This window comes from Mustela nigripes, chromosome 1 (genome assembly GCF_022355385.1).
Source record: "Mustela nigripes isolate SB6536 chromosome 1, MUSNIG.SB6536, whole genome shotgun sequence".
Classification (NCBI taxonomy): Eukaryota; Metazoa; Chordata; class Mammalia; order Carnivora; family Mustelidae; genus Mustela; species Mustela nigripes.
This window is the reverse complement of record NC_081557.1, coordinates 151,632,492-151,656,792: the sequence shown is the minus strand read 5'-3', so window position 1 is coordinate 151,656,792 and position 24,301 is coordinate 151,632,492. Positions and strand designations below refer to the sequence as shown.

Below are 24,301 nucleotides of genomic sequence, written 5' to 3'. Positions count from 1 at the left end.
TACCACAGCCACCCTCAACACACAATTTTAAGAATTATTCTAATACAAACTTAGGCAAAGATAAAAGACTTTGAACTTCCAGTACTAAACCAAAAAAGAAAGCCTAGTATCTAATCACTGCATGGCATTAGATTCAATGAAATAAATGAGGTGGGTTGGGTTTTTTTTTTTTTTAAGATTTACTTATTTATTTATTTTTAAAAGATTTTATTTATTTATTTGACAGAGAGATCGCAAGTAGGCGGAGAGGCAGGCAGAGAGAGGAGGAAGCAGGCTCCCCGCCAAGCAGAAAGCCCGATGAGTGGCTCATTCCCAGGATTCCAGGATCATGACCAGAGCCGCAGACAGAGAATTTAACCCACTGAGCCACCCAGGAGCCCTACTTATTTATTTATTTAAGACAGAGAGACAGATAGGGACAGAGGTAATGGGAGAAAGCACAGGCAGGAAGGAGAGGAAGAAGCAGCCTCCCACTGAGCAGGGAGCCCGACATGGGGCTCGATCCCAGGACCCTGAGATCATGACCTGAGCTGAAGGCAGACACTTAAGTGACCGAGCCACCCAAGTGCCCCTAAAAAAATGAGTTTAAATACGAGTTTCCAAATTTTTTTATATAGTGGCTGACTACCAATTCCATCCCATAATTCCTGCCTTGAATGAGCTCATAGTCTAGCAGCAGAGCTAGATATGTAGGTGAATAAATAATAAGAGAGAATGACAGTTTGAGGAGTAAATAGAAATGAAAGAACAATTAGTACAAGACACCATCAATTTTTAAGGATGCCAGACACAGGCATAACATGAGGAAGAAACAAAGGTGTAAAATAGTATGTTGTAAATACAGGTGGAGTCTGGCTACATGGCCATCAGTGGGGGCAAGAGGTGTGATGAGGATGGAGGAGTAGGCAAAGAATTAAACAAGGTCAGCTGCTTAGAGAGCCAGAGAATATTTTTAAAGTAGAGTAAAGCCATAAGCAACTGGTATTTTAGAAAGTTCACTCACTCTGACAAAAGTATGGAGGCTGGAGGGAAGCAAGACTGGAGGCTAGAAAAGTGTTAACCATGATCCAGGTACATGATGATGAGGATAGGACTGAAGGCAGACATGGTAAGAATAGAGAGAGCACAGGTTTTACTTTTATCTCTTAAAAACCATTTATACACCACTTATTATATAACTGATATTGTTTTAAGTCTTTAATGTATTTATTCATTTAGACCTCAAAACAACCCTATATAAGTAGCTGACTACCTTTAATTTACAGACAATGGTATTTCAACATACTATTGATATTCCCTTCCCACTTCTGATAGCCCACACATTCCTGTCTCACCAAAACTAGAAAGAAAATGTTAACACCATTAACTTTTGATCTGATTTTATTCACAATAATATATTAACACTACCCAACACATTTTCATTTTAAAGGATCTAAAGGAATGTCAGTTGTACACATAGAATCCTAGGAGAGGCACCTGGGAAGAGAAAAAATTAACACTTGCCCTGGAGAGTATGGACAAGAACATTTGTGAAATTCTATACTATACAATGCTGTTCTGAACCATGAAGTACTTGAAAAAAAAGGGAATGGAATCTTTAAAAGTGACTAGGTGACTCTTTTACTCATTAGTGAAAAACTGGTATAAAAGAACATGCACAATATCTGAAAACAAATACCCGTGATTCAAATTTCATATCTACAAGATTTAGGTGAGTCACTTAACCTCAGTGAGTTTTCATTTTCAGATCTATCAAACAGATAAGTTAATACCTACTTTGAGGAGTTTTGTGAAAAACAAATGGACAAACTACGTACATTCTTCTCTTCCCTCCATTTCTACTGCCCCTCTTCAATTTAAAGGGACTCATTGGTTAACAGATCCATTACCGAGGCAGCAAAGAACATCAACCTAACAACACAGCTGAAAGCTAGACTCTGCCACCTGTGGGCTCTTTCACAACCATGGACCATCTCAAAGCCTTCAGGCGTCTCATTTGTATAAGGACAGAATTAAGCTCAAAATGTCTATTATTTTGAAACAATGCAACAAAATTACCACATATACTCCCATATATTTCTTCCACCAAAGATAAAAATAAGCTAATGAGAAGCTAACTTTTAAGTCTCTAGCTTCCCTTTTCTTCCTGGCCCCTTATTAGCATTCCTGCTTCAAATGTTTCACACCTTCCTCATTTTAGCTAGTCTCAGCAAAACTGGAAAGAAACTGATACTGTCATTCATATTTTTTACTTACATTCATTAATAAAAATGTATTAACTCTTCCCATTTCATTTGAACTATAAAGCTTCTAAAGAAATTTGAAATGGATAGGTAGGTTGGCAGGTGGATACGCAGGTAAGCAGATAGGGAGGGAGGTGGACTGGCAGGTGGGTAGGTGGATAGATGGATGAAAGATAAGTCAGGGGTGAGGGGTGGGGTAAAGATCTCTTTTGACAGGAGAACTGAAAGGGCAAGCAGGCAAATAAAATGGGACAAATATTGGTGGCTCTTCCACTAACTTGAAAATAGGGAAATAAGCTACTTTCCTAGAGTTAAACTATGAAATCATATTCTTAGATCAGAGAAAAACAAAGTCTCCTGAAAGAAAGAAAGGACCTCAAAATATCAAAACTAAAGAAGGAAAAATATTGAGGGTATTTGCATTATTTAAAGGGAAGTAACAGGGGCACCTGGGTGGCTCAGTGGGTTAAGCCTCTGCCTTCAGCTCATGTCATGATTCCAGGGCCCTGGGATTGAGCCCCGCATCGGGCTCTCTGCTAGGCAGGGAGCCTGTTTCCTCCTCTCTCTCTCTCTACCTGCCTCTCTGCCTACTTGTGATCTCTGACTGTCAAATAAATAAATAAAATCTTAAAAAAAAAATAAAGTAAAAAAATAAGGGGAAGTTAACAATTACATGTGAGAAGGGAATTGGTAAGGAAGACATCCTAAAAATAAAGAAATTAAAAGAATGACAGAGATGATACAATATTCCAGATGTGCTGGAAAGATGATCCCTACGGAGACAGTCAAGTACATATAAACACTGGATTCACCTACCTTCTTTATTCTGATTCATGCTCACCAAGGGGCCTTCTGAATACAATCTGGCTTACCAGATAGACCTCCCTTAGGAAGAGAATGCCTGTCCCCTGCTCTGAAATCTTCACTGCCTCCAGTTCACACTCCTTAGCTCTGGCATTTAATATTCTCCACAATAAAATTGAACAAAAATTAAATAAGCTTAATTACCCACTATTCTACAAAAATCTTCTGCTTCAACCAAGCTGGTTTTTCACTGGCCCTCAGTACTCAGATACTACTACAAGCCAACTTCTTGGCTCTCCTGCTGTTCCGCTATCCAAGCTTCAAGCTCAGCTCAAGTCCGCCTCCTTAACAACGCCTTACTTGGGTGCTCCAGTTTACCATCATCATGACCCACATCTAATCTAATGGGGTGGGGGGCACAGAAGGAGAAGGAGAGAAAAGAATTTAAGCAGGCTCCATGCCCAGCACAGAGCCCAATGCAGGGCTTGAGCTCAGGACCTGAGATCATGACCTGAGCCAAAATCAAGAGTCAGACACTTAACCTACTGAGCTATCCAAGCACCCCTCATCTAATATTCTAAAGCATCCTGTTATCACCCATGTTACCTGACATGTTTTGTGTTTTTTTTTTAACCTTGACATGCTTTCTGATTTCATATTTTTCATCTTGCAAATGAAGCCATAGCTCTTCTGTGACAGGGAGCTGAAACTTAAGATTCTTTTACTTTTTTATATCCTCCAAAACACCTACTCAATTCTGTGAACAAAGAGATGTTCAGTAAATACCAGGTGAGTTAACTTTGTTCAGATAATGCCTAAAACTATATCTTCACACTTCTATCAGTATGATTTCACATGATGTCCCTTTAAAATACAGACTTCACAAGTATACCTATATACATACATGTATATATACAACCACACACACTTATGCAAGTACACATTATATATACACAAACATACATATATGTGTATATGTAAACATGTGGTTACAGTCCATATTTCTCCAATCACTTGGCTCTCTGCTACTGAAATGTTTTCATTCTTACCTGGTTATGATGGGATCCGCAGCATGATTTGGGCCCCATCGCCCCAAAAGCCCCCGGCCAACCAGTCCTGTCCGTCCTGCAGGATTTCTGGGACAAAAAATGTAAAAACAATTGAATGTGTCCATCTTTTTTTAACGTAACTTGATATGACCCAGAAGAAGGCAGTAAGTACAGTAAGAGGGAAATAATATCTCATCTCAAATCCACTAGCATTATCACATATCTGGCACTAAAATTACGTATTTCCTTACACTGTTATTTAACTTTTTTGTGTGCATGTCTGAGCTCTGAGCTTGAACCAGGAGACGATCTCATTTTCAAAGTCGTTCTCAATATGAGAACTTTTTGAGTTTTCGTCTATATTCCTAAATTTAAACCAGCACTTTTCTGGACTCGTACAACAGAACAAATGAATGGTCTGTACCTAGTCATCATCTATCTCTACAACAGTGATGATTTATCTTTCAAGATACCCATCCTCATCTTCACTTTCTCACCACTCCCTTTTCTTAACTCCCATCTCATAAAATCCTTCTCATGAAGTAGTTTTGTTACTTTTTTTAAAATTCATTTTAAGTAATCCCTATGCACAATGTGAGGCTCAAACCCATAACCCCAAGATCAAGAGTCACACGTTCCTCCACTCTTATTTTTGTTACTTTTAAAAGTCCATTTATTCTCAGTGGGTTCTGGATGTTTATTACCAATAATATATATTTTGTATCATATAATGAGGTAGTAGTATTATTGAGGATTTCAATATTTTTAAAGAAAACAGTTTTATAAAAATGCCAACTTACTGTTTAACCAAATAGCACAACCCAATGTTAAAAAAATCTATCAGGTAAACATGGCAACACTCATGCGTAATTTTATTCCAGTCATTATTCCTTAATGTTCAACTTTCATTATGTACAAGTACAACACTGTAACCTACAGTCTTATCTAATTATGATTTTATCTTTTGTTCTCCCAATACAAGAAGGTAAATAAACACAGAGCCCAAATTTTCCCTATCATCCATCTCTTTTTATTCTGGTTTTCCCTGTGACTATTATGCAAGTTGAATGAGTTTTGCTATTGTTTTTGTACCAGGCTCTTGAAATATTTCAGCAAGACTTACAAATAAAGACAAGACACCTGGCCAGGTGACAACAGTTTTACTTTTCAAGCTCACAGGGGGAGGGACAAGGCAGCCAACAACTATGTTTTATTCCATGTAACCAGACACCCCTGAATAAAAATGATCAAAACCAGTATTAAGAGAGAGAATGTTAGATTTTTAGATGGCTAAGCCTCTAACTTGTACATCAGAAACTATGGAAAAGACACATAGACTATCCTGTAGCCTGAGAAGCAGAAAAAGTTGTTTGCAGTGAAAGAGAAATAAATGCAACATGTAAAGAAAGCAGAGATGGATTTTCAATTCCCCCCCTTTCCTAAAGTTAGCTGCACTTATGCTTCAGCCTCCTTGAGATGATCCTATCAACCTAAAGTTCACCTGTTACTCAGGCAAGCTAGAATTGTTTCTATTAGTCAGACTCTTGGCTAAAACAATATGCTATCTTGCCTTTGCTGCCTTTCCTTTTACATGGGTATGTATCTTTTAACATATATTTTTAAATATATCTTTTAATATATTCTATCCAGAAAAAGAACCCAAGGAGTAAGTCAAATGCAATGTTATTAAAAAGATCCAATAAAGGACGCCTGGGTGGCTCAGTGGGTTAAAGCCTCTGCCTTCAGCTCAGGACACGATCCCAGGATTCTGGGATTGAGCCAGCATCGGGCTCTCTGCTCAGCAGGGAGCCTGCTTCCCTTCCTCTCTCTCTGCCTGCTTCTCTGCCTACTTGTGATCTCTGTCTGTCAAATGAATAAATAAAGTCGTAATAAATAAATAAATAAATAATCAAAAGACCCAGTAACACAGAAAAGTGAAGCTATGACCAAAGACTGAATTTAGCAAAACTGAAGGACCAGGTTATGGTAAGAGGAGCACTATCACTGCCTTGTCCTTGAGGAACTAAGAATACAATCACACTTTTCCAAGGTAAGAAGTGTGACTACAGATCTCTGCTCTTTTTTTTGTTTTAGTTGAGGCATGCTTATTTTCACAGTTCTTCCTAACTTTTTTAAAGTAATACCTACACCTAATGTGGGTCTCCAACTCACAACCCCCAAATCAAGAGTCACATGCTCTACTGACTGAGCCAGCCAGGCACCCCTCCATTCTGTTCATTAACTCAGTTATTTCCACCTTCAAAGTGGAGTTACAAAAAAGTGCATTCAAATCCTGCTTCTCCCACTTACTGTATGCAAACTGCTTACATTCTTTCTCCTTATCTATAAATGGAACTAAAAATATCCACCCACAGGGTTATTGTAGTGTTTTAATTAGATCACACGTATAAATTCTGTACAGTGTCTGGCACATACAAGTACTCGATAAATGTTAACTGGGTTTTCTACCCTTAGAAGACCCATTATTGTAAGATATCCATCCCCAGTACCTACCTGGGTCTTCCATTTTCAATCTCATACAAACCATTCTGGCTCTTTCTCTCAACATGCCCATCTTTTTCATTAAACTTGGGAGAGAAGTTACTTTCACTGGAATGAGAATATGAAAGCAAAATATGAAATAATGGCCTAATACTACCAAGAGCTCACTAATGCCAGTCAATCTGTTATTTATAATAAAGTAGGCCTGAAACTTAATTTTTTAAGAGCCAGTTTTCATTTACAAATCCATCTTATTCCTTTGAAACAGGTTCTTAAAATAAGTGTTTACTGAAACACCTTATAATACAGGATGTGTATTATAATCCCTCTAGGAAGGACTATACAGAAAATCTGCAGCTCCTCCCACATGCTACAAAAAAAAGTCTACGTTACTATTAGCAAAGAGGTATTGTCTGTGGGCACAATACAGCAACTGGTGGTTCCTATGTGGATCGCAAAATAAGACCCCTTTCTGAGATCTTGATGTTTTTACTGTCTCAAAGTAATTTTAATTTCCTCAAATATATACTAGCTAATATTTTCATCAAAGTAAACCCACAAAACAGTGAATTTACCCTAAAACTTCGTAACAACTATGATGTAGACTAAAATAGATATATGCTGGAAATGTTCTAAATCTTGATCTCCATGGTAAAGCCATATAAACATAAAATCGTTCTGAGCTATAGAAGCATACATAAGAAATGTGCACTCTACTGTACCCATCATTCCTCAATAAAAATATTTTTAATGTAAATTTAAATAAACTACTTCCCTCACCATTAGGAAACCAGTGACATAACTGCATTGATAGTGAATAGTTGTATAGCACTACATTGTTCATAGGCAGTTCTGACCTAAGTTTTAGGTTTTTTCTTGCTTTAATTTCAGTAAGTGAACAAAGAAGTATTTGTGCTCTATTATGAAAACAAGTTCCAATTTGAATGATCAGACATTTTTTCAAGACTTCTAACCAATCTTCCATCTAACACACAAATAAAAAGAATTACATGGTAAAAATCATGACATTATAAAACCAGTGTTACAATGCTTTTAGGACTCCAGATACTCACCACTGGGGAAAAAAAGCATGAAACTAATCATAATTGAAATATTAATGTTAGTAATAAAGCTTGACTTAGATGGTGATATAAATTCAACTCCTAAAAAATAAACTGAATGAAAATGTAAGAAAATGTATTCAATCTTCCTGTTTACACTATATAGCACCCTTGCTGACACCATTAATTTTAATTGTACATGATGTATATGTAAAATACTCTAAAATGGGGGAAGTAGAATTCCCTGAAGCTACTGATATCTCCACAAGTTAGCTTCATGATTAATAATCCAAGTACTATCATGAAGTTACAAGTACATCTTCAGATAAAATTAAAAAATTGTAGGTCAAAATCAAGTCACAGCAGTAAGACCATGGTAAAGTTTAACCTAATGTACTAACTAGCAACATTTTTTACTTATCTGACTAATAATCCCTTGGGAAGCATTTATAATAAATTGGCCCATTAAATCAAATTTATAAAACTGTTCTAAAACCACGGTAGCAGTTTAGCAGAGTGGTTAAAAGCATGAATCCTAGGAGTCACACAGAGTTCAAGTCCAAGCTTCACCATCTACTGGCTCTGTGACCAGATGTAAAGGGCAACCTTTCTGTGCTTCCATTCTTCGTGTGTGTTTTTTCTACAAAGCAGAAATAACAACCCTGTCTGTCTTCCAGAATAATTATAAGAATAAAATAATGTTTATAAAATGATTAGTGCAATACTTAGTTCATAGTTAGCACATTAAAAAGTTCTATCATTATATTCATTAAAAGAACATAAACAGGGGCGCCTGGGTGGCTCAGTGGGTTGAGCCGCTGCCTTCGGCTTGGGTCCTGGGATCGAGTCCCGCAGTCCCGCATCGGGCTCTCTGCTCAGCAGGGAGCCTGCTTCCCTCTCTCTCTCTCTCTCTGTCTGCCTCTCCATCTACTTGTGATTTCTCTCTGTCAAATGAATAAATAAAATTAAAAAAAAAAAAAGAACATAAACATAAAATGTGAATTGATGTACTTCCATGAATTTAGTCAAAGGATTTTGGCTTGAGTGCTTGTTTTCTTCTCTATCCTTTATCTATCCCTTCTTTATTTTTGTCCCACTGCTCTAATTTTATGATCCTCCTGTTCCTAGTAATCTGAAAAAATTCTGAAAAATATTTTCACTACTTCAAATACGAGTCTAGCTATGGTGGAAAATAACCACAAAAGATATTCTACTGATAACCTAAACAGAACAAATAAAAATAAGTACCACCACTTGCCATTCTATAAACCAACTCCACAGTAAAACAGATTTACTTTTTGGAAGAATCATCATAAAACCCCCAAGAGAACAGCAAACATGGACTGTCTTGCTTTAGCAAGCATTCAAGCCAATGTGGAAACTGAGTTCTGACAAAGTCAAACACTAGGTAAAAATAATTTTTCAGCTCTGTCAAAATGGTAACTTACAAATACAACCATTCTCTTTACCATCTTACACCCAGCTACCAGCTAATGCCAGCAAATCTGCTCACCTAATCTGAGGATCTGCCCACCTCGGTCCTGCCAAGACAGAAACTGCAGTGTACTCCACAGGATTATAGTCTTGCCACTCAACAAACCAGCCTACTTTCTCATTAGGAACCTGGCTGCGTTGGACTTTTGAACCCGGGTAAGGAGATGTCCGAGCCTTGTTGTGGGAATTCTCTTTGGCACCATTAGAAGTAGACATGATGTTCGAGCTAAGATGAAACCCAAAGGATGAAAATGTGTTTCTGAAAAGAAAAAAAGGTAAAAAATGTTTTACATAAATACCAAAAAAAAAAAAAAAATTAAAAATAAAGAACCTAACTCAAAGACCCAAAAACATACTTCTCAATTTCAAAGTATACAAGTCTAACATCTATGAGAAAATTATTTTCAAATGTAAAAATTTTTTAAATATTGCCAAATTTTATTAATTGGAACCAACTCATTGTATTTCTTTTAGCTGAGAACAAGGGACAGAAGCTTACCTTTTTTAGCATAAAAGTTGGGGAAGTTATGAAAATGCAACCTAAAAACAAATGTAAAAGACTTTCTTTGAAAATAGTCTGTAGTCTAACACATGTATAAAATGTATGGCAAAAATGACACAAAAAAGAACAAGAAGTACTACGGAATAATACTACAGAAAGCCAGACTATGATAAATACACGAGTTCTAAACTGATGACAGCGTCCCTTCCCTGTTCTCACAATATCAATGATCAGACAAACACCAACTGGCTAGGGTGGTGAAATAAAGTCAATGTGCTGTGTCTCCTTGTTTCATACACTGGTAAGTACACAGTTATCATTTCTGAAGTATTCCTTACCAGAATGTATGACCAGAATCAAAAACATAAAGAAGTAATAGAACAGAATCAGTTCAAGGGACAGCTTGCAAAATAAATATGTGTACTCTTTCAAGAGGTAACAACATCATGAAAGATGGAGGACTCTTCCAGTTAGATGCAGAGTAAAGAGACATGAAAACTAAATGCAATCAATGATCTGGGCTTGGTTCTTGAACCAAAAAAGGGAAAAAAATTTTTTTTTGCAAGACAGTCGTGAAATTTGAATGGGGTTATATAAATACTATTATTTTTTAAAGGATTTTATTTATTTGGCAGAGAGAGAGAGAGAGCACAAGCGGGGGAGCGGCAGGCAGAGGGAGAAGCAGGCTCCATTGTGGGACTCAATCCCAGGACCTCAGGATCATGACCTAGGCCAAAATAACAGATGCTTAACCGACTGAGCTACTCAGGCATCCCTATAAATAAGTTTAAAAGGTGATGCAAAAACCGTATTTATTTACTCCTGACAAAGAAACACTTGGGAGACAGCGGCTTTGTTGGTGAATTCCATGAAACATGTAAAGAATTAACACCAATCCCCCTCAGATTCTTCCAAAAAAACTGAATATATCCAATTTTTTTCTGTGAGGCCACCATTATTATCCCGATATCAAAGCCAGACAAAGACACTACTAGAAAACTAGAAAACTATAGACCAATATCCCTGATGCACATTGATGCAAAAATCCTCAACAAAATAATAGCAAACAAAATTCAAGAGCACATTTAAAGGATGAGACATGATGACCAAGTGAGATTTATGGGAATGCAAGGATGTTTAAACATATAAAAATCAGGGACGCCTGGGTGGCTCAGTCAGTTAGACTTGCTGCCTTCAGCTCGGGTCATGATCCTGGCGTTCTAGGATGGAGTCCCGCATCAGGCTCCTTGCTCGGCAGGGAGCCTGCTTCTCTCTCTGCCTCTGCCTGCCACTCTGCTGTGCACTCTCTCCCATTCTGACAAATAAATAAATAAATAAAATCTTAAAAAAAAAAAATCAATCAACATAATACACATTAACAGGACAAAGGAAAAAAACAAATGATCATCCCAACTTATACAGTAAAAGTTTGCCATAATCCAACACCCTTTCACAATAAAAACATTAAAAAAAACTAGGAAAAGAAGAAAACTACCTCAAATAAAAAGCAAAAAAAAAAAGAAGAAGAAGAAGAAGAAGGGCGCCTGGGTGGCTCAGTGGGTTAAGCCTCTGCCTTGGACTCAGGTCATGATCTCAGGGTCCTGGGATCGAGGCCCGCATCGGGCTCTCTGCTCAGCAGGGAGTCCGCTTCTCACTCTCTCTGCCTGCCTCTCTGACTACTTGTGATCTCTCTCTCTCTATTTCAAATCAATAAATAAAATCTTTAAAAAAAAAAAAAAAGAAGAAGAAGAAGAAAACTATCTCAACATATTAAAGGCCATATACAAAAAGCCCATTTTTTGGTGTAATAGTGAAAGACTGAAAACTTCCCAAGATCACAAAGAAGGGACCCCAAACAGTCCCTTGAAAACGAAAAAGTTGAAGTGACATACTTCCTAATTCTAAAACTTACTATAAAGCTATAGTAATCATAACAGTGTAATAGTGGCACAAAGACAGACATATAGATCAATAGGATAGAATGGACAACCCACATATAAACCCTCATATAGACAGTCAAACGATTTTTGACAAGGGTGCCAAGACTATTCAACAGGAAAGGACAGTCTTTTCAACAAATGGGGCTGGAAAAATTAGATATCCACATGCAAATGAAGATGGTCCCTTACTTTACAGCATATGTAAACCCTAATGCAAAATGGATCAAAGACCCAAACATAGACCTAAAACTATAAAACTCTTAAAAGAAAACATACAGGGAAAATTTCATGTCACTAAATTTGACAATGATTTCTTGGATATAACCAAAAGCACAGGCAACAAAGAAAAATAGATAAACTGGACTATAACAAAATTAAAAACTTCTGGGCATCAATAAGCAGTCACTGGGTTTAGATATACCCTCACATCACCTGGGGTTCCAAGTATTATAAAAATGAAGAGTAACTGGGGTGCCTGGTCAGTTAAGTATCAGACTCTTGATTTCAGTTCAGGTCATGATCTCAGGGTCCTGTGATGGAGCCCCTCCTTGGCGCTGTGCTCTGTGGGGAGTCTGTTTGAAAACTCTTCTTTCTCCTTCTCCCTCTGCCCTCTCCCCCCACTGACACACAATCTCTAAAATAAATCTAAAATAAAATAAGTAAATCTTTAAAAAAAGAGAGAGAGTAACTGGTAAGCAATTTTACATTGTTGTAGTGGCATCTATCAAAAATAGCCCTCATAACTTCCAAAGAATATAGTTTGGTTTTTTTTTTTTTTTTTTAAAGATTTTATTTATTTATTCGACAGAGAGAGATGACAAGCAGGCAGAGAGGCAGGAAGAGAGAGAGGAGGAAGCAGGCTCCCTGCTGAGCAGAGAGCCCGATGCGGGGCTCGATCCCAGGACCCTGAGATCATGACCTGAGCTGAAGGCAGCAGCTTAACCCACTGAGCCACCCAGGCGCCCCTATAGTTTGGTTTTTTAACTTGGAATATTTGTTTATTAATTTTGTTAATTTTTACCTTAATTGGAATTTGGTTGACACATGATGTTATATTATAAAAAGCATAGATGTTTATTCCTTCCCTCCCAGATCCCACTGAAAAGAGATAAAGATGTACAAAAGGCAACAAAATCCATAGCAGGAGAGAGAATAGAACACTCTGAATAAGAGTGTTCTAAATAGAACATCTCTGAATAAGAGATTGTAACCAACTCTGGAACACTGAAATTTAAAAATTAAATAAAAATTTTAAAAAAAGAGATTGTAACCAATTTTAGGTAGAAAGTGGATGGGCTCATACTGACCTACAAACCAAAATACAACAAATTATATTTGAGAATATGCACAAAAAGCTGGGTGAGAGATGCCATTCCTAAAAGAGGTGGCCTGAGTGGTTTCAAGCTTGGACTAGTGGACCCAACTGTCCTAAGTGTGCAGTGGGGCAATAACCATGGAAATCGGTCACCCTCCTTCCCCAAATAAAAAGTTGGCATTAGTTATGTCTGCCCCTGGAATAAAACCAAAAAGTTAAAATGGAAGACTAGAACCCCTATTGTGATACTGGTGTTATAGAATACAGCAGCAATTTAGGCTTAAAATCTCCACAGTTCACACGAGGATATACAGTTAAGGCAGCTATGCTCAGCAGAGAATTCACTCCACTAGTATAAATCCTGGAAAGGGGAAGGCGAGCATTCCCAGCCTGTGCACTGGCCACCTGCTCACACACACTCACCTGAAACCTTCCAGTCTATGTGCCAATGTTCTATCAGTCCTCCCATTTAGAGAAAACAATGTCTATTACCTACATTAATCAAAAGATAAGCCAATAACTGGCGCCCACCAGATGTTTAAGAAAAAAACAGAAGAAAAAAGGACCAAAAAGTACAGGACCATTAACACCCAACAGTTAATTCATGAAATAGAAGATAATTTATTTTAATTATCATTTTTACAGATTCAGAAGTTTTTATATCCATAAAATATGAAAAGGCTGCTATTAAGAAGAGCAACTAGAGAAAAAGAAGTTCTTGTCAAAATTGACAACTCAATAGAACAGATGACACAATAGATAGATGAAGTCCGAATTAGTAATCTGGAAGATAAATTTGAGTAAAATCTCTAAGAACACCATACAAAAAGGACAAACGAATAGAAAATGAGAGAAAAAGAGAACCAAGAGGTTTAACCCAGAAGGTCCAACAGTTATCACAAGAGTCCCAGGGTGGGGGGAGGGGGAGACAGGACAAAAACGGGGGTGGGGGGGGAGAGGAAGGACTGAAGAAAATTTCCTTTTGCTCAAAGTAAACAGGACATGCCAAACGAGAAGAATTTCTTGAAAACCATTCCTAGACATCAAACTCGTTCCTTACTCTGTACCTGGCATAATATCTAGGACCTCGTGTTTACTGAACAATGAATTAAGGGGGGGGGGATATATAAAAGTAGGAGGCAGTGTGAGATACCGTAAATCCCTAAATTTACCCAGGGGTAAAGAGAGAGATGATAAATATATATTTAAAACGAGGTGGTGAGGAGGAATGACGACTTATACTTTTCATTTTACACCATTTATACTGTTCACATCTTTAAACTATATGCATGTAATAATTTTCATCACAATGTTTTAAGTATCAACCAGGGAGAATGGCACGGGGCACCACCCACGACCGAACAAGTGCTATTTAAACTCTCGGAAAACGGTAATACTGGCGACTTATGGAGAATGGCGTATTTCAGCATCAGAGACGAAGAAAAATTACTACCACCATTTTTCCTCAAAAGGTAAATAAAACATTTGGGGAGTCTTTGTGAAAACGTGAACAGCGCGATAAAAACTCAAGATGCACGCAAAGCCTACGGAATCCGCAGGACCGGACGCCGGCTCCACCCACAACCCGAAGACTCCGAAGGCAGCACTAGAGAGAAAATACCTGCACGCCGGAATACTGCAACAGCCCGAGGACTTGACAGTCACAGAGGCCAAGGCCACCGAAAGAGACACTGTGGCTAACGTCTTTCCCAGGATGCGTTCAGCCATCAGCTGCCCGCGGGCGGCTTCGCGGAGCGAGGTCACGCTTAGCTGGGGCCACAGCGTCCGTCCGCCTCACGGCCCCAGGTATCTAGCGGGCATTAGGACCGGGCCGCCCTTCGGGGAAGGAGTATCTACGCCTTTCACAGAAACACACAAGACCGGGAGCTCTCCCCAAATAATCCCCCGCTGGCACCGGTGAGACGAAGGGAACCAGAGCCGCCGGCGACGCGGACGGTACCAGCGCCGGCAGCCGAGGAACGGCTACGCGGGTCCCGTGACCTCCCGCGTCCGTAACAGCGCTGTAAGCCGCGCCGTAAAGCAAGAACAGCGCCGGCTTCGCGGCGCTCTGCTTTTTCGACCTCCCAGTGTGCGCAGGCGTACTTGGGGTGGAGTGGGGGAACTGAACCGAAAAAGCGCCCGAAAAAGGAGAAAGTGAAAGAAGGGGAGCTGGAAGGGGGGGGGGGGGGAATGGGGAAGGAAAGAAAAGTGATTGAAAGAAGGTTGTTTACCTGTTATTTTTATTTATCGGCAGAAGGGAGTTATAGGCTCCTTCACCCGTAGTTAACAACGGGTGTCCTAATCCTATCTGAAGAAGTTGGTGGCAAAAGAGGTACTTAAGAGGTTTGCAGTCCACTTAAGGCTTTTCTCTTCCTCTTTTACCAAGTCGCTAAATTTGACAGAGGTTTGCCGGATGTGGCCCTGGCAAACCCGGGAGGAGCAAACCAGCTGTGAGCCGGCTGCTCGGCTTGCAGCAGGAATGCAGAGCAACACCCAAGACAAACAAGGGGCAAAAATTAACCAGACTGCCAGACTGAAGATTGGTAATTCATATCTGTACAAAACAGTTTGTAATCTGGCTCTTTAATTTTTTATATTCATTATCTTCTTCATGTGGCAAATATTTAACTTTTAAGTACATAATCCAGTTTTTCAAGCGGTTGGTATGGACAGACATTATAAAACTTTGACTATCTCAAAAGCCAGCTTAATCAAACTTTGGGAAGAATTGTTCTGAAGACTGAAGAATGCAGAACTTTTGGCATATAGCAGCTCCATCACAACCTCTACACTAAGAGACTTGACTATACTAACAGGACTTAAGCACTTTGAGGCCTTGTCCCTACACTTGTCCCAGAATATCCCTTAAAATGCCTGTGTGGAAAAGGTAACAGTGCAGGAGAATTGACTGTTCCAGGCAAAACCTCTTGATAGACAGTACCTACATCTCTCTCTCAGAGCAGTTTCTTTCAAAAGTTGCAATTATAAATCCTTTCTCTGCCCTCTGTGTTAAAAATCTGCTATGCAGAACTATTTCCTCAAGGACCTGAGAACCCCTCACTTTAAAATGCAATCATTCAGAGAGAGAACTCCTCAGTCCCTGTGGGAGAATATGGGCTTAACTTTAATGGACATCTTTCTTCATCCCGGACTGCTGCCTCTTGTCATAAAGATAGAAGTTTTTTTCTCTGACAGGCACCAGCTAACAAACCAGATGGCCTACTCATGTGAATCAGCAACTCACCCCCTTAACACCCCTCAGTGCCTTTCCCTTAGCACACTCCAGCCTTTAAAAGTCTCCTGCCTTCTGTTTCAGGGAGGTTTTTATCCACACAGTAGTTATTACTGAATAAAATGTGTCCTTAGCTAGTATCCAGGTTTATTTTTGACAGTTCCTTCAGATTGTAGAGTACTATTATTAAAATGAGTTTGCTTTTTAAAAAATAAATTTCTGAATTTGGCTTCCTCTGGTCAGATACACTTTGCCCTCATTGTTGACAGCCATTAGCCTCTGCTTAAACCAGAAATCTAATTAGGTGGGCTCTGTTTAAAATGTTCAGCTCTGGGGTTTCTGGGTGGCTCAGAGGGTTAAGCCTCAGCCTTCAGCTCAGGTCATGGTCTCAGGGTCCTAGGATCTAGCCCCACATTGGGCTCTGTGCTCAGCGGGGAGCCTGCTTCCCCCCCCTCCCCGCCTGCCCCTCTGCCTACTTGTGATCTCTGTCTGTCAAATAAATAAATAAAATCTTTTTTTTTTTAATGTTTAGCTCCCCTAATTTTTTTTTCTTTTATAAATGAGGCAATTTATTAACCCAGCATTTGTTCTAATGCTTCTTGTTGGCAGCTGCCACCTGTCCGGCAATTCTGTCCAGATCTCTCTGTCCCTGAGGTGTCAGTTTGGGGCCCCCATCTTGGTCCTTTCCCACCATTTTCAGCCCTTCTAGGTCTTGTAGGACCCTGCGGGCTACGCTCTTGGAGCCTCTACTGAAGTGGGTAAGCATGACCCCGTTTCTCTGGCATCCCCCATAGATCTTGGTCATGGAGCCGACCCCAGTGCCGCCCGGGAGGTACAGGTGCCGTGCTATGGAAACAGCTCGTGTGTAGAACCAGTTCTCATCGTAGGGAGCAAGCTCTTTATGCTTGGCCAGCTTGATGGTGTCCACCCATTCAGGGACTTTCAGCTTCCCAGTATGCTGGGAAATAAGTATGCTGACAAATGAGTCATTAGGAAGAAGAGAAATAAGGCAGTGAAATAAGGCACAAAACCTTTGACCAGAAACAGGAGAGAGACAGTTATTCTTACAGAACTTTCCTCAAGATCTAGTTTTCTAACTACATTCCATAAGGAGAGATTGGAATGGACTTAGCTTAAAGAATTAATGCAGCCATGCAAACAAAACCAACTCCTCAGTAGTAGGATATACCACAGTTAGCTCAGACAGCAGGTCTCGGTGTGGGAGGGGGGAGTTTCCACCCTTTGAGAACATCTACTAGACTGTGCTAGAGTGTAGTGAGCATGGCTCTTGCCCACTCGTGGGAAGAACCGAAATGCCATCTCTAATATTTACTGTTTTATACTACCTTCCATTTATCTAAATCCCAAAGAAAGTGGGTATCATTAGAACATAAGTAGAGAGAAGAGAGGGCTTTTGTATTTTATTTAATTTTTTATTTAGTAACCACAAACCATCTTTAAGGGCTTCTTTCAATAGTTGGTGAGATAGGCAAAAGATGCTGCTTAATGAATGTTTCTAATAGGAAAGCAATATATGTGATTACCGGAATTGATTTCAGGCATACTAAAATTAAAAGTGATTAATAATTTCAACTGTTTCTCCCTTGTTGTGTTCATTTCATTACATAACAATATTTATATATTGCTATTTACCAAGCAGTGGTCTATGTTCCAGGAATAAAGTTGTGGAAAGACAGACAAGGTCCTGCTCTCATGAAACTTACTGTCTAGGGGAGATAAATGAACTATAAATAACTAAACAAACTAGGAATTGCCTATTAGGAAAAGTGTTATGAAGGGAGTAGATGACTTGCTGCATAAAAGAATAATAGAAACTGGAGTAACTATATTATAGGAGAAGAATGTCAGCAAAGACTTCTCTGAGGAGATCACTCTTTTTTTTTAATTTTTAAAAATTTTTTATGAACATATTATTAGCCCCAAGGGTACAGGTCTGTGAATCGCCAGGTTTACACACTTCACAGCACTCACCATAGCACATACGCTCCCCAATGTCCATAACCCCACCACCCTCTCCCTACCCCCCTGCCTGCAGTCCCCCTCAGTTTGTTTTGTGAGATTAAGAGTCTCTTATGGTTTGTCTCCCTCCCAATCCCATCTTGTTTCATTTATTCTTCTCCTACCCCCCAAACTCCCACGTTGCTTCTCAACTTCCTCATAGCAGGGAGATCATATGATAGTTGTCTTTCTGAGATCACTCTTGAGAAATATTTAAGGATATGAAGCCGCCAGCCACTGGAAAACCTGGGGGGAAAGTATTCCAAGCAGAGAGGACTGTAAGTGCAAAATCTCTAAGGTAGAAAAGAGCTTGGCCATAATCAAGGAATAGACAGGTCAATGCGCTAAGGCATAGTAGTTTACCAGAAAGTGTGATCTGCAGTGAATCCAGAGAGGTAGCCAGGATGTCGGATGCAGCAGTCTATTTCCCAACACCCATTTATTCATTCTTCTTTCTTCCATGTCATATGTAGAAATGTGTCCAGTTGGGGCACCTGCATGGTTCAGTTGGTTAAACATCTGCCTTCAGCTCAGGTCATGATCCCAGGATCCTGGAATGGATGGAGCACCACGTCTGGCTCACTGCTCAGTGGGGAGCCCGCTTCACCCTCTGTCACAACCCCCCCCCCCCCCTTTCTCTCTCTCTCTGTTGAATAAATAAATAAAATTGGTGTTTGGGGTTTTTTAAATCTTTAAAAAAAAAAAAAAAAGCTTACCCCGTATGGCAGCTAAGGGGGCCACACGATCCTTTCCTGGCCAATGAGATGAATGTGGTAGCCTACCGTGTGGGCTTTCTGGGAAGGCCATTGTTTTCCTGGCCAAAAGAGACTGGTGATTTATTAACTTTGCAATTTCCCCTCCCTCCTTTATTCCACTTGAAAGGAGGGCACATTTCCTAGAGAAGGGGCAGCCATCTTGAGATTCTAATGACAAAAGCCATACACGTGGATGACAGAATAGGGTACAAGAAAAAACCTGAGGATTGGGGGGGGGGGGGTTGTTTGTTTATTGTTGTTGTTGTTATTTCCTCAAGTAGTTGCACGAGTCCCACGTTGGCTGCTTCTGGGCTGATAAGGAAAATAGTCCCCTTTATGACTAAGCTACTATAGGTTTATTTTCTGTAAAAACCTTGACCCAAGAACCAAATCACAAAAGGTCTTATAGGCTATGGTAAGGAATTAGCAGTTTATCCCAAGTGCAATGGAAAGGCATTAACATTGTACCAAACTTTATTCCTCAAAACATGGAGAAGTAGGCATTATAGAAGTTGAAACTAGATAAACAGCAACATAGCAATAAAGGTTGGAATGAGAAGTCTTGTTACTAGACTCTTAATACTTACCTCTACTGCTGTCCTCTCTCCTTTTCCATAATCTCCTGGGTCAGAAGTAGCCTACTTTTCTCTTTCCCTTATGGTAAGTCTTTTCTTAGTATCTTTTGTGTTCTTTCAATCAGCCACCCGTCCTGTCTCTTAATAAGTTAATGCATGTTGAAGGAAATTTAAACAGAGAATTTAAATGACTTGTTGAAAATCCCACAACTAGAGAGTGACAGCTGGAATTCCAACCTAACTTTAGAGTTTTTGCTTTGACATTATGCCGCCTCATTCTTCATAAAGGCCAAGGATGAATAGTTTTGACTCTGATTTCTTCTAGTCCAGTCTGCCCCAGTTCGTCTAATAGCAGCCTCTTGCTGAGGAAGACCACTATTTAGTCATAAGAATGTAAATGTTATCTGTTGATTTTTGCTTTCAGAATCAACATATACCAAGCACTGAAAATGTTATAGTTACAAAATATAGATATGATCAGTCCTGAAAATATGAAAGTAAACCAGATATGACAAAGTAGGAATGGACAGCTGAGGAAAACAATAGGGCTTACCCTACTTTAACAGAATGGGAAGCCAGAAGTTTCATCATACAGGGGCAGGAATAAGACATAAAAAGTGTACAAGTTTTAAATATAAACAGGAAAGGCTGGTGGCTTAGTCCGTTAATCCTCTGCCTTTGGCTCAGTTCAGGATCCCAGGTGCTTTTCCCTCTCTGGCTCCCCCTGGTTGAGCTCTCTCTCTCTCTCTCTCTTTCTCTCTGCTAAATAAATAAATAAAATCTTTAAAAAATAATTAAAATTTTTTTTTAAGTGTGGCCAAACAAAAGTAGTGAGAATAGTGACATAATTGTATTGGGAATATATAGGGAGAAGGGTGTTAGGAGTAGAATAAGTGAACTATATCCTCAGCTGTCATGAAAGAAAATCAATTAATCATGTCTAGTATTAAGAAATGACACTGTAAGCCTTTCTTGGGAGCATAGATGTCAACTGTACAAGAGACAACTAAAAGGGCTGCAAGTGTTTAATCTGAAGAGCTAGACCAGGGTGGGACTGAGAACTATTGGTTTTTATCATCAACCCTGCTGAACCATTTTTTTTTTTAGATTTTATTTATTTATTTGAATGAGAGAGCAAAAGTGGTATTGAGAGAACAAATGGGGGGCAGAGGGAGAAGCAGACTCCCCTCTGAGAAGGGAGCACAATGTGGGACTTGATCCCAGAACCATGGGATCACGACCTGAGCCAAAGACAGACGTTTAACAGACTGAGCCATCCAGGTGGCTTGTCGAACCATTTTTATTTTATATATTTGCATATATATAATATATATGCATAATAATTTATAAATATATAAAAATAGTTATATATTTGTATACTATATAACCATTTTTATTTTACATATTTTTATATGTTGAACCAGATATATTATTTACTTTGAATTCATAGATTCATTGCTTTAAAAAAAATGTGGTTGAACAAGCTAACATTTAAATCCCTCCAGCTCTAAAAATCAAATGTCAGAGCCAAGTATGAAGGACATTCTATCCTAGAATGACTGAAAAACTATTGGAACATCTCCTTTAGCACAGTCTGGCAATCATTTCTGAATGTTCTTCCTCAGTGTTCTTTAAAGTAACAGGGAAAAGTTCTTAACTGGCCTATGTAATTGCAAAGTATGGTGGCCTTTCCTTCTGAATCCACTAGGACTCTACAGAGCCAGCCTGGCAAACATAAACTCTTACTTATGATTGGTTAAAATACAGTAGTAGCTATCATTCATTAAGTATATTTGTATGTAAGATGTCAGCTCTGTGCTTTTGAAATATCTCATTTACTCAACCAAGCTGCTAGTGTATCCATTTTACAGATGAATTAACTGAGAACTCAGGAAAGGATAAGTAATTAACCAGCTATCACATAGCCAATAAAAAGTTGGCAGGAATTCAAAATCCTAGTTTTAAGAGTGCCTGGTGGCTCAGTCAGTTGAGTATCTGACTCTATTTCACCTTAGGTTGTGATCTCAGGGTCCTGAGATTGAGCCCCAAGTCAGGCTCTGCACTTAGGATTCTCTCTCTCCCTCCCCTACTACAACACACACACACACACACACCCTGGCACGTGCTTGCTCTCTAAAATCAACAAATAAAATCCTTGTTTTAATGGCTGTACTCTAACGGTATAAGGGGGAGGTGTTATGAATGCTGTAGGAGTTATGAACAATAAAAGGTATTATGAGTAATAGTTTTTAATCCTTTTGAATTTTTCAAAGTGATTTAGCGGTGGCTTGGCTTTTCTTCTTTGCCCTAAGAAAAAAGGCAACATAGCATAGTGATAATGGCCTAGATCTAAATTCAGCTCAACCATTTATACTATGACCTCAGGTGATCTACTTATTTCTCTTAATCCTTTGTTTCTTTATTCATGAAATAGACATTCCATTGAAGCTACTTCTTTAGAGTGCTGAGAGGGTAAAATGAACTGTGACTATATGTGAAACACTTGGCATAATGCCTATTCGTGGGCACCTGGGTGGCTCAGTGGGTTAAAGCCTCTGCCTTCAGTTCAGGTCATGATCCCAGGGTTCTGGGATTGAGCCCCGCATCGGGCTCTCTGCTGAGTGGGGAGCCTGCTTCCCCCTCTCTGTCTCTGCCTGCCTCTCTGCCCACTTGTGATCTGTCAAATAAATAAATTTTTTAAAAAACTACATGGTTGTCTTTAAATACAATTTTCTTTCTTTTTTTTTTAGGATTTTATTTTTTTAAGTGATCGCCACACCCAAGGTGGGGCTTGAACTCCCGCATCACATGGTCTCTCAGCCGAGCCAGTCAGGTCCTCCAAATACAATTTGCTTAATAAAAAATATTAGAGACAGAGTTTACATATATGAAAGTCAACATATATGAAAGCAAACACACATACACATATAAAGTGTATTTTCTTCCCATAGATCTTGGACAAAAAGTTCTGACAAACACTGAACCTGTCCCTAGCCCCAGTTATGCATTTATTTGTTGAGGGAGCTTTAAAAAGTTAATCCAGCTGATCTGTTCATTTATAAGATAGGGAGATAAACAGTTTTCTTCTCTACTTTTTAAGAGCCCCTTTAAAAAATCCAATGAGACAATATATGTGGAAAAAAAGCTCTGGAAACGGAAACTTTCTATGCAAGTATTTGTACTATTGTAAACTTGGATTTGAAAACCATAAGAAACAGTTGTAGATGATAGATGTATGAATTCTTTATGAACTTCATTTTCTTTGTGATTTTCCTGCCTCTTAAATATAAAGTGATCGGCAGTCATCCACATGGCAGAAATCTCTTTCCAAGCACTGCAGGGTCACACAATTTGAATGACTATCAAGATCATCTTTATGCAAGGTGATTTTCTATTTTATTATTCATTCTGGAAGTAGTGATTTATTAACCTGGATAAAGATACAATTACATAAGTGTGATACGTTGTGTTTTTTGTTCCCACAAATTGCAACAGGTTGAGTGAAAAAGGTTATCCAAATATACTGCTCTTCCTTGTCGAAACAAGGGTCGTAAGGATGGTATGATACGATTTTTCCTGGCCCTTGATTATCGCTGCCCTTGAAAGGACAACGTTTTCTGTGCCCTCCAGAAATCGCGTTTAGTTCAAACTAAAATGTGAGACCTAAGATCTCGGGGTGGGGGAGCGGGGGCTTGCGGAACAACTGACCTTCTCCCCACGTTCCTTTTAAGACGGGAAGCTGCATTTGCATCCCTTCGCTAATGGTGAGCATCAAGTTTCAAAGAAGCATCTGGACTGCGGACACTGCCAGCTATCTTTGGAACTTGGAGAGGAATTACCACATTTAGGAAAACAAGCGGGAGCTGTGCCCCGAAGGTCGGCTCGCCAGACCCCGAGGTAGTGGGTCAAAGCCGAGCGGACCGCGAAGCCGTGCCCTCCTCTGGACTTTGTCCCTCCCAGATTTCTGAGCGGGCGAGCGGCCGCTCCGCACTGCAGCCCGAGCCAATTGTGAAAGACCTAACCAAGCCCAGCCCAGCGGAAGGAACGGTCTCAGAGTTGTTTCTCTCGGATAAAAGGAGCCCTTCCTTGCCCTGCTTCTGTGCTCGCGGGTGTGTGACGGAACCACCCCCCAGAAGCAGTTTGGAGGGACTGGGGGAAGGAAGCGCGCCCACAGCTCACGACAACCGAAAGGATGAAATTCTTTCTGCAGTGCCTCCAGCTTCTGCCTTTACTCGTCATCTTCACCTTAGAGTCTCTCCTGAAGCGTTTTATTCCTAAGAAGAGAAAATCAGTTACTGGGGAAATCGTCCTGATTACTGGAGCTGGACACGGAATTGGGAGACTAACTGCCTATGAATTTGCCAAACGTAAAAGCAAACTGGTTCTTTGGGATATAAATAAGGTAATCATGCTTCCTGTGTTTTACCTTCTGGCACCTTTAATTGTAGTCATGGATGCATTCTGTAGGCAACAAGCCCGGACAGCATCTCTATGAAGTAGGGAGAAGAAAATGACTATTGGCATTTTATAGATCCATTAATGTTTATGATTACAGGATAAATGGACCTAGAGGATATAAGATTCGCGGTTACTACCCATCACTAATTTTGCATTGTAAATGTATTCTTACTTTTGCCCAGAAAAGAATTTGTGATCTCCTCCAGAGCCTGATTTCACTGATCCTCTATCTTAAACAAATGGAAAGAGTAATGGTTTTAAGTTAGCCTATTAAGAACTTTGAACCTATTAAGAGAAAAATCCTACTTGCCGTTACTGGGCTGATTGGGTTTAAAAGATACCCAACAGAAAA

The 24,301-nt window shown here is 39.5% G+C and overlaps 3 protein-coding genes and 1 long non-coding RNA gene across 5 annotated transcripts in view; 1 reads left to right on the top strand and 3 right to left on the bottom strand.

Moving 5' to 3' along the window:
* Nucleotides 1-15,359, bottom strand: part of NUDT9 (nudix hydrolase 9) — a 30,854-nt gene extending 15,495 nt beyond the window's left edge. The window contains exons 1-4 of one of the 2 annotated variants that reach the window (XM_059375624.1): nucleotides 15,142-15,359; nucleotides 9,173-9,412; nucleotides 6,611-6,706; nucleotides 4,097-4,183 (exon numbers count right to left, since the gene is read on the bottom strand). In XM_059375624.1, the coding sequence (XP_059231607.1) occupies nucleotides 4,097-4,183; nucleotides 6,611-6,706; nucleotides 9,173-9,369 (380 nt within the window). In that variant the 5' untranslated portion in view covers nucleotides 9,370-9,412; nucleotides 15,142-15,359. Of the gene's footprint in view, nucleotides 1-4,096; nucleotides 4,184-6,610; nucleotides 6,707-9,172; nucleotides 9,413-14,531; nucleotides 14,942-15,141 lie in introns of those variants that run through there. The other variant, XM_059375614.1, reaches the window with a different exon arrangement.
* A 1,330-nt stretch (nucleotides 15,360-16,689) lies between these two features.
* Nucleotides 16,690-17,462, bottom strand: LOC132025834 (small ribosomal subunit protein eS19-like). The gene is made up of 2 exons (XM_059413650.1): nucleotides 17,439-17,462; nucleotides 16,690-17,100 (listed from the first exon to the last, which is right to left on the bottom strand). The coding sequence occupies exons 1-2, from the start codon at nucleotides 17,460-17,462 to the stop codon at nucleotides 16,732-16,734; spliced, it is 393 nt and encodes a 130-aa protein (XP_059269633.1). The 3' UTR covers nucleotides 16,690-16,731.
* Nucleotides 17,463-18,335: 873 nt separating this feature from the next.
* Nucleotides 18,336-19,611, bottom strand: LOC132013951 (uncharacterized). The gene is made up of 3 exons (XR_009403177.1): nucleotides 19,504-19,611; nucleotides 18,525-18,712; nucleotides 18,336-18,407 (listed from the first exon to the last, which is right to left on the bottom strand). It is a non-coding gene; the product is annotated as an uncharacterized LOC132013951 (long non-coding RNA).
* Nucleotides 19,612-23,506: 3,895 nt separating this feature from the next.
* HSD17B11 (hydroxysteroid 17-beta dehydrogenase 11) overlaps nucleotides 23,507-24,301 on the top strand; it is a 38,009-nt gene continuing 37,214 nt past the window's right edge. The window contains exon 1 of the mRNA XM_059375601.1: nucleotides 23,507-23,893. Coding sequence (XP_059231584.1) covers nucleotides 23,684-23,893 — 210 coding nt within the window. The 5' untranslated portion in view covers nucleotides 23,507-23,683. The remainder of the gene's footprint in view (nucleotides 23,894-24,301) is intronic.

Coding starts and splice junctions, on each gene's coding strand:
- LOC132025834 (XM_059413650.1), bottom strand. CDS start 17,462: ATGGCATTTCGGTTCTTCCCACGA. Junction 17,101..17,438: donor CATTTCGGTTCTTCCCACGA/GTGGGCAAGAGC, acceptor CTTATTTCCCAG/CATACTGGGAAGCTGAAAGT.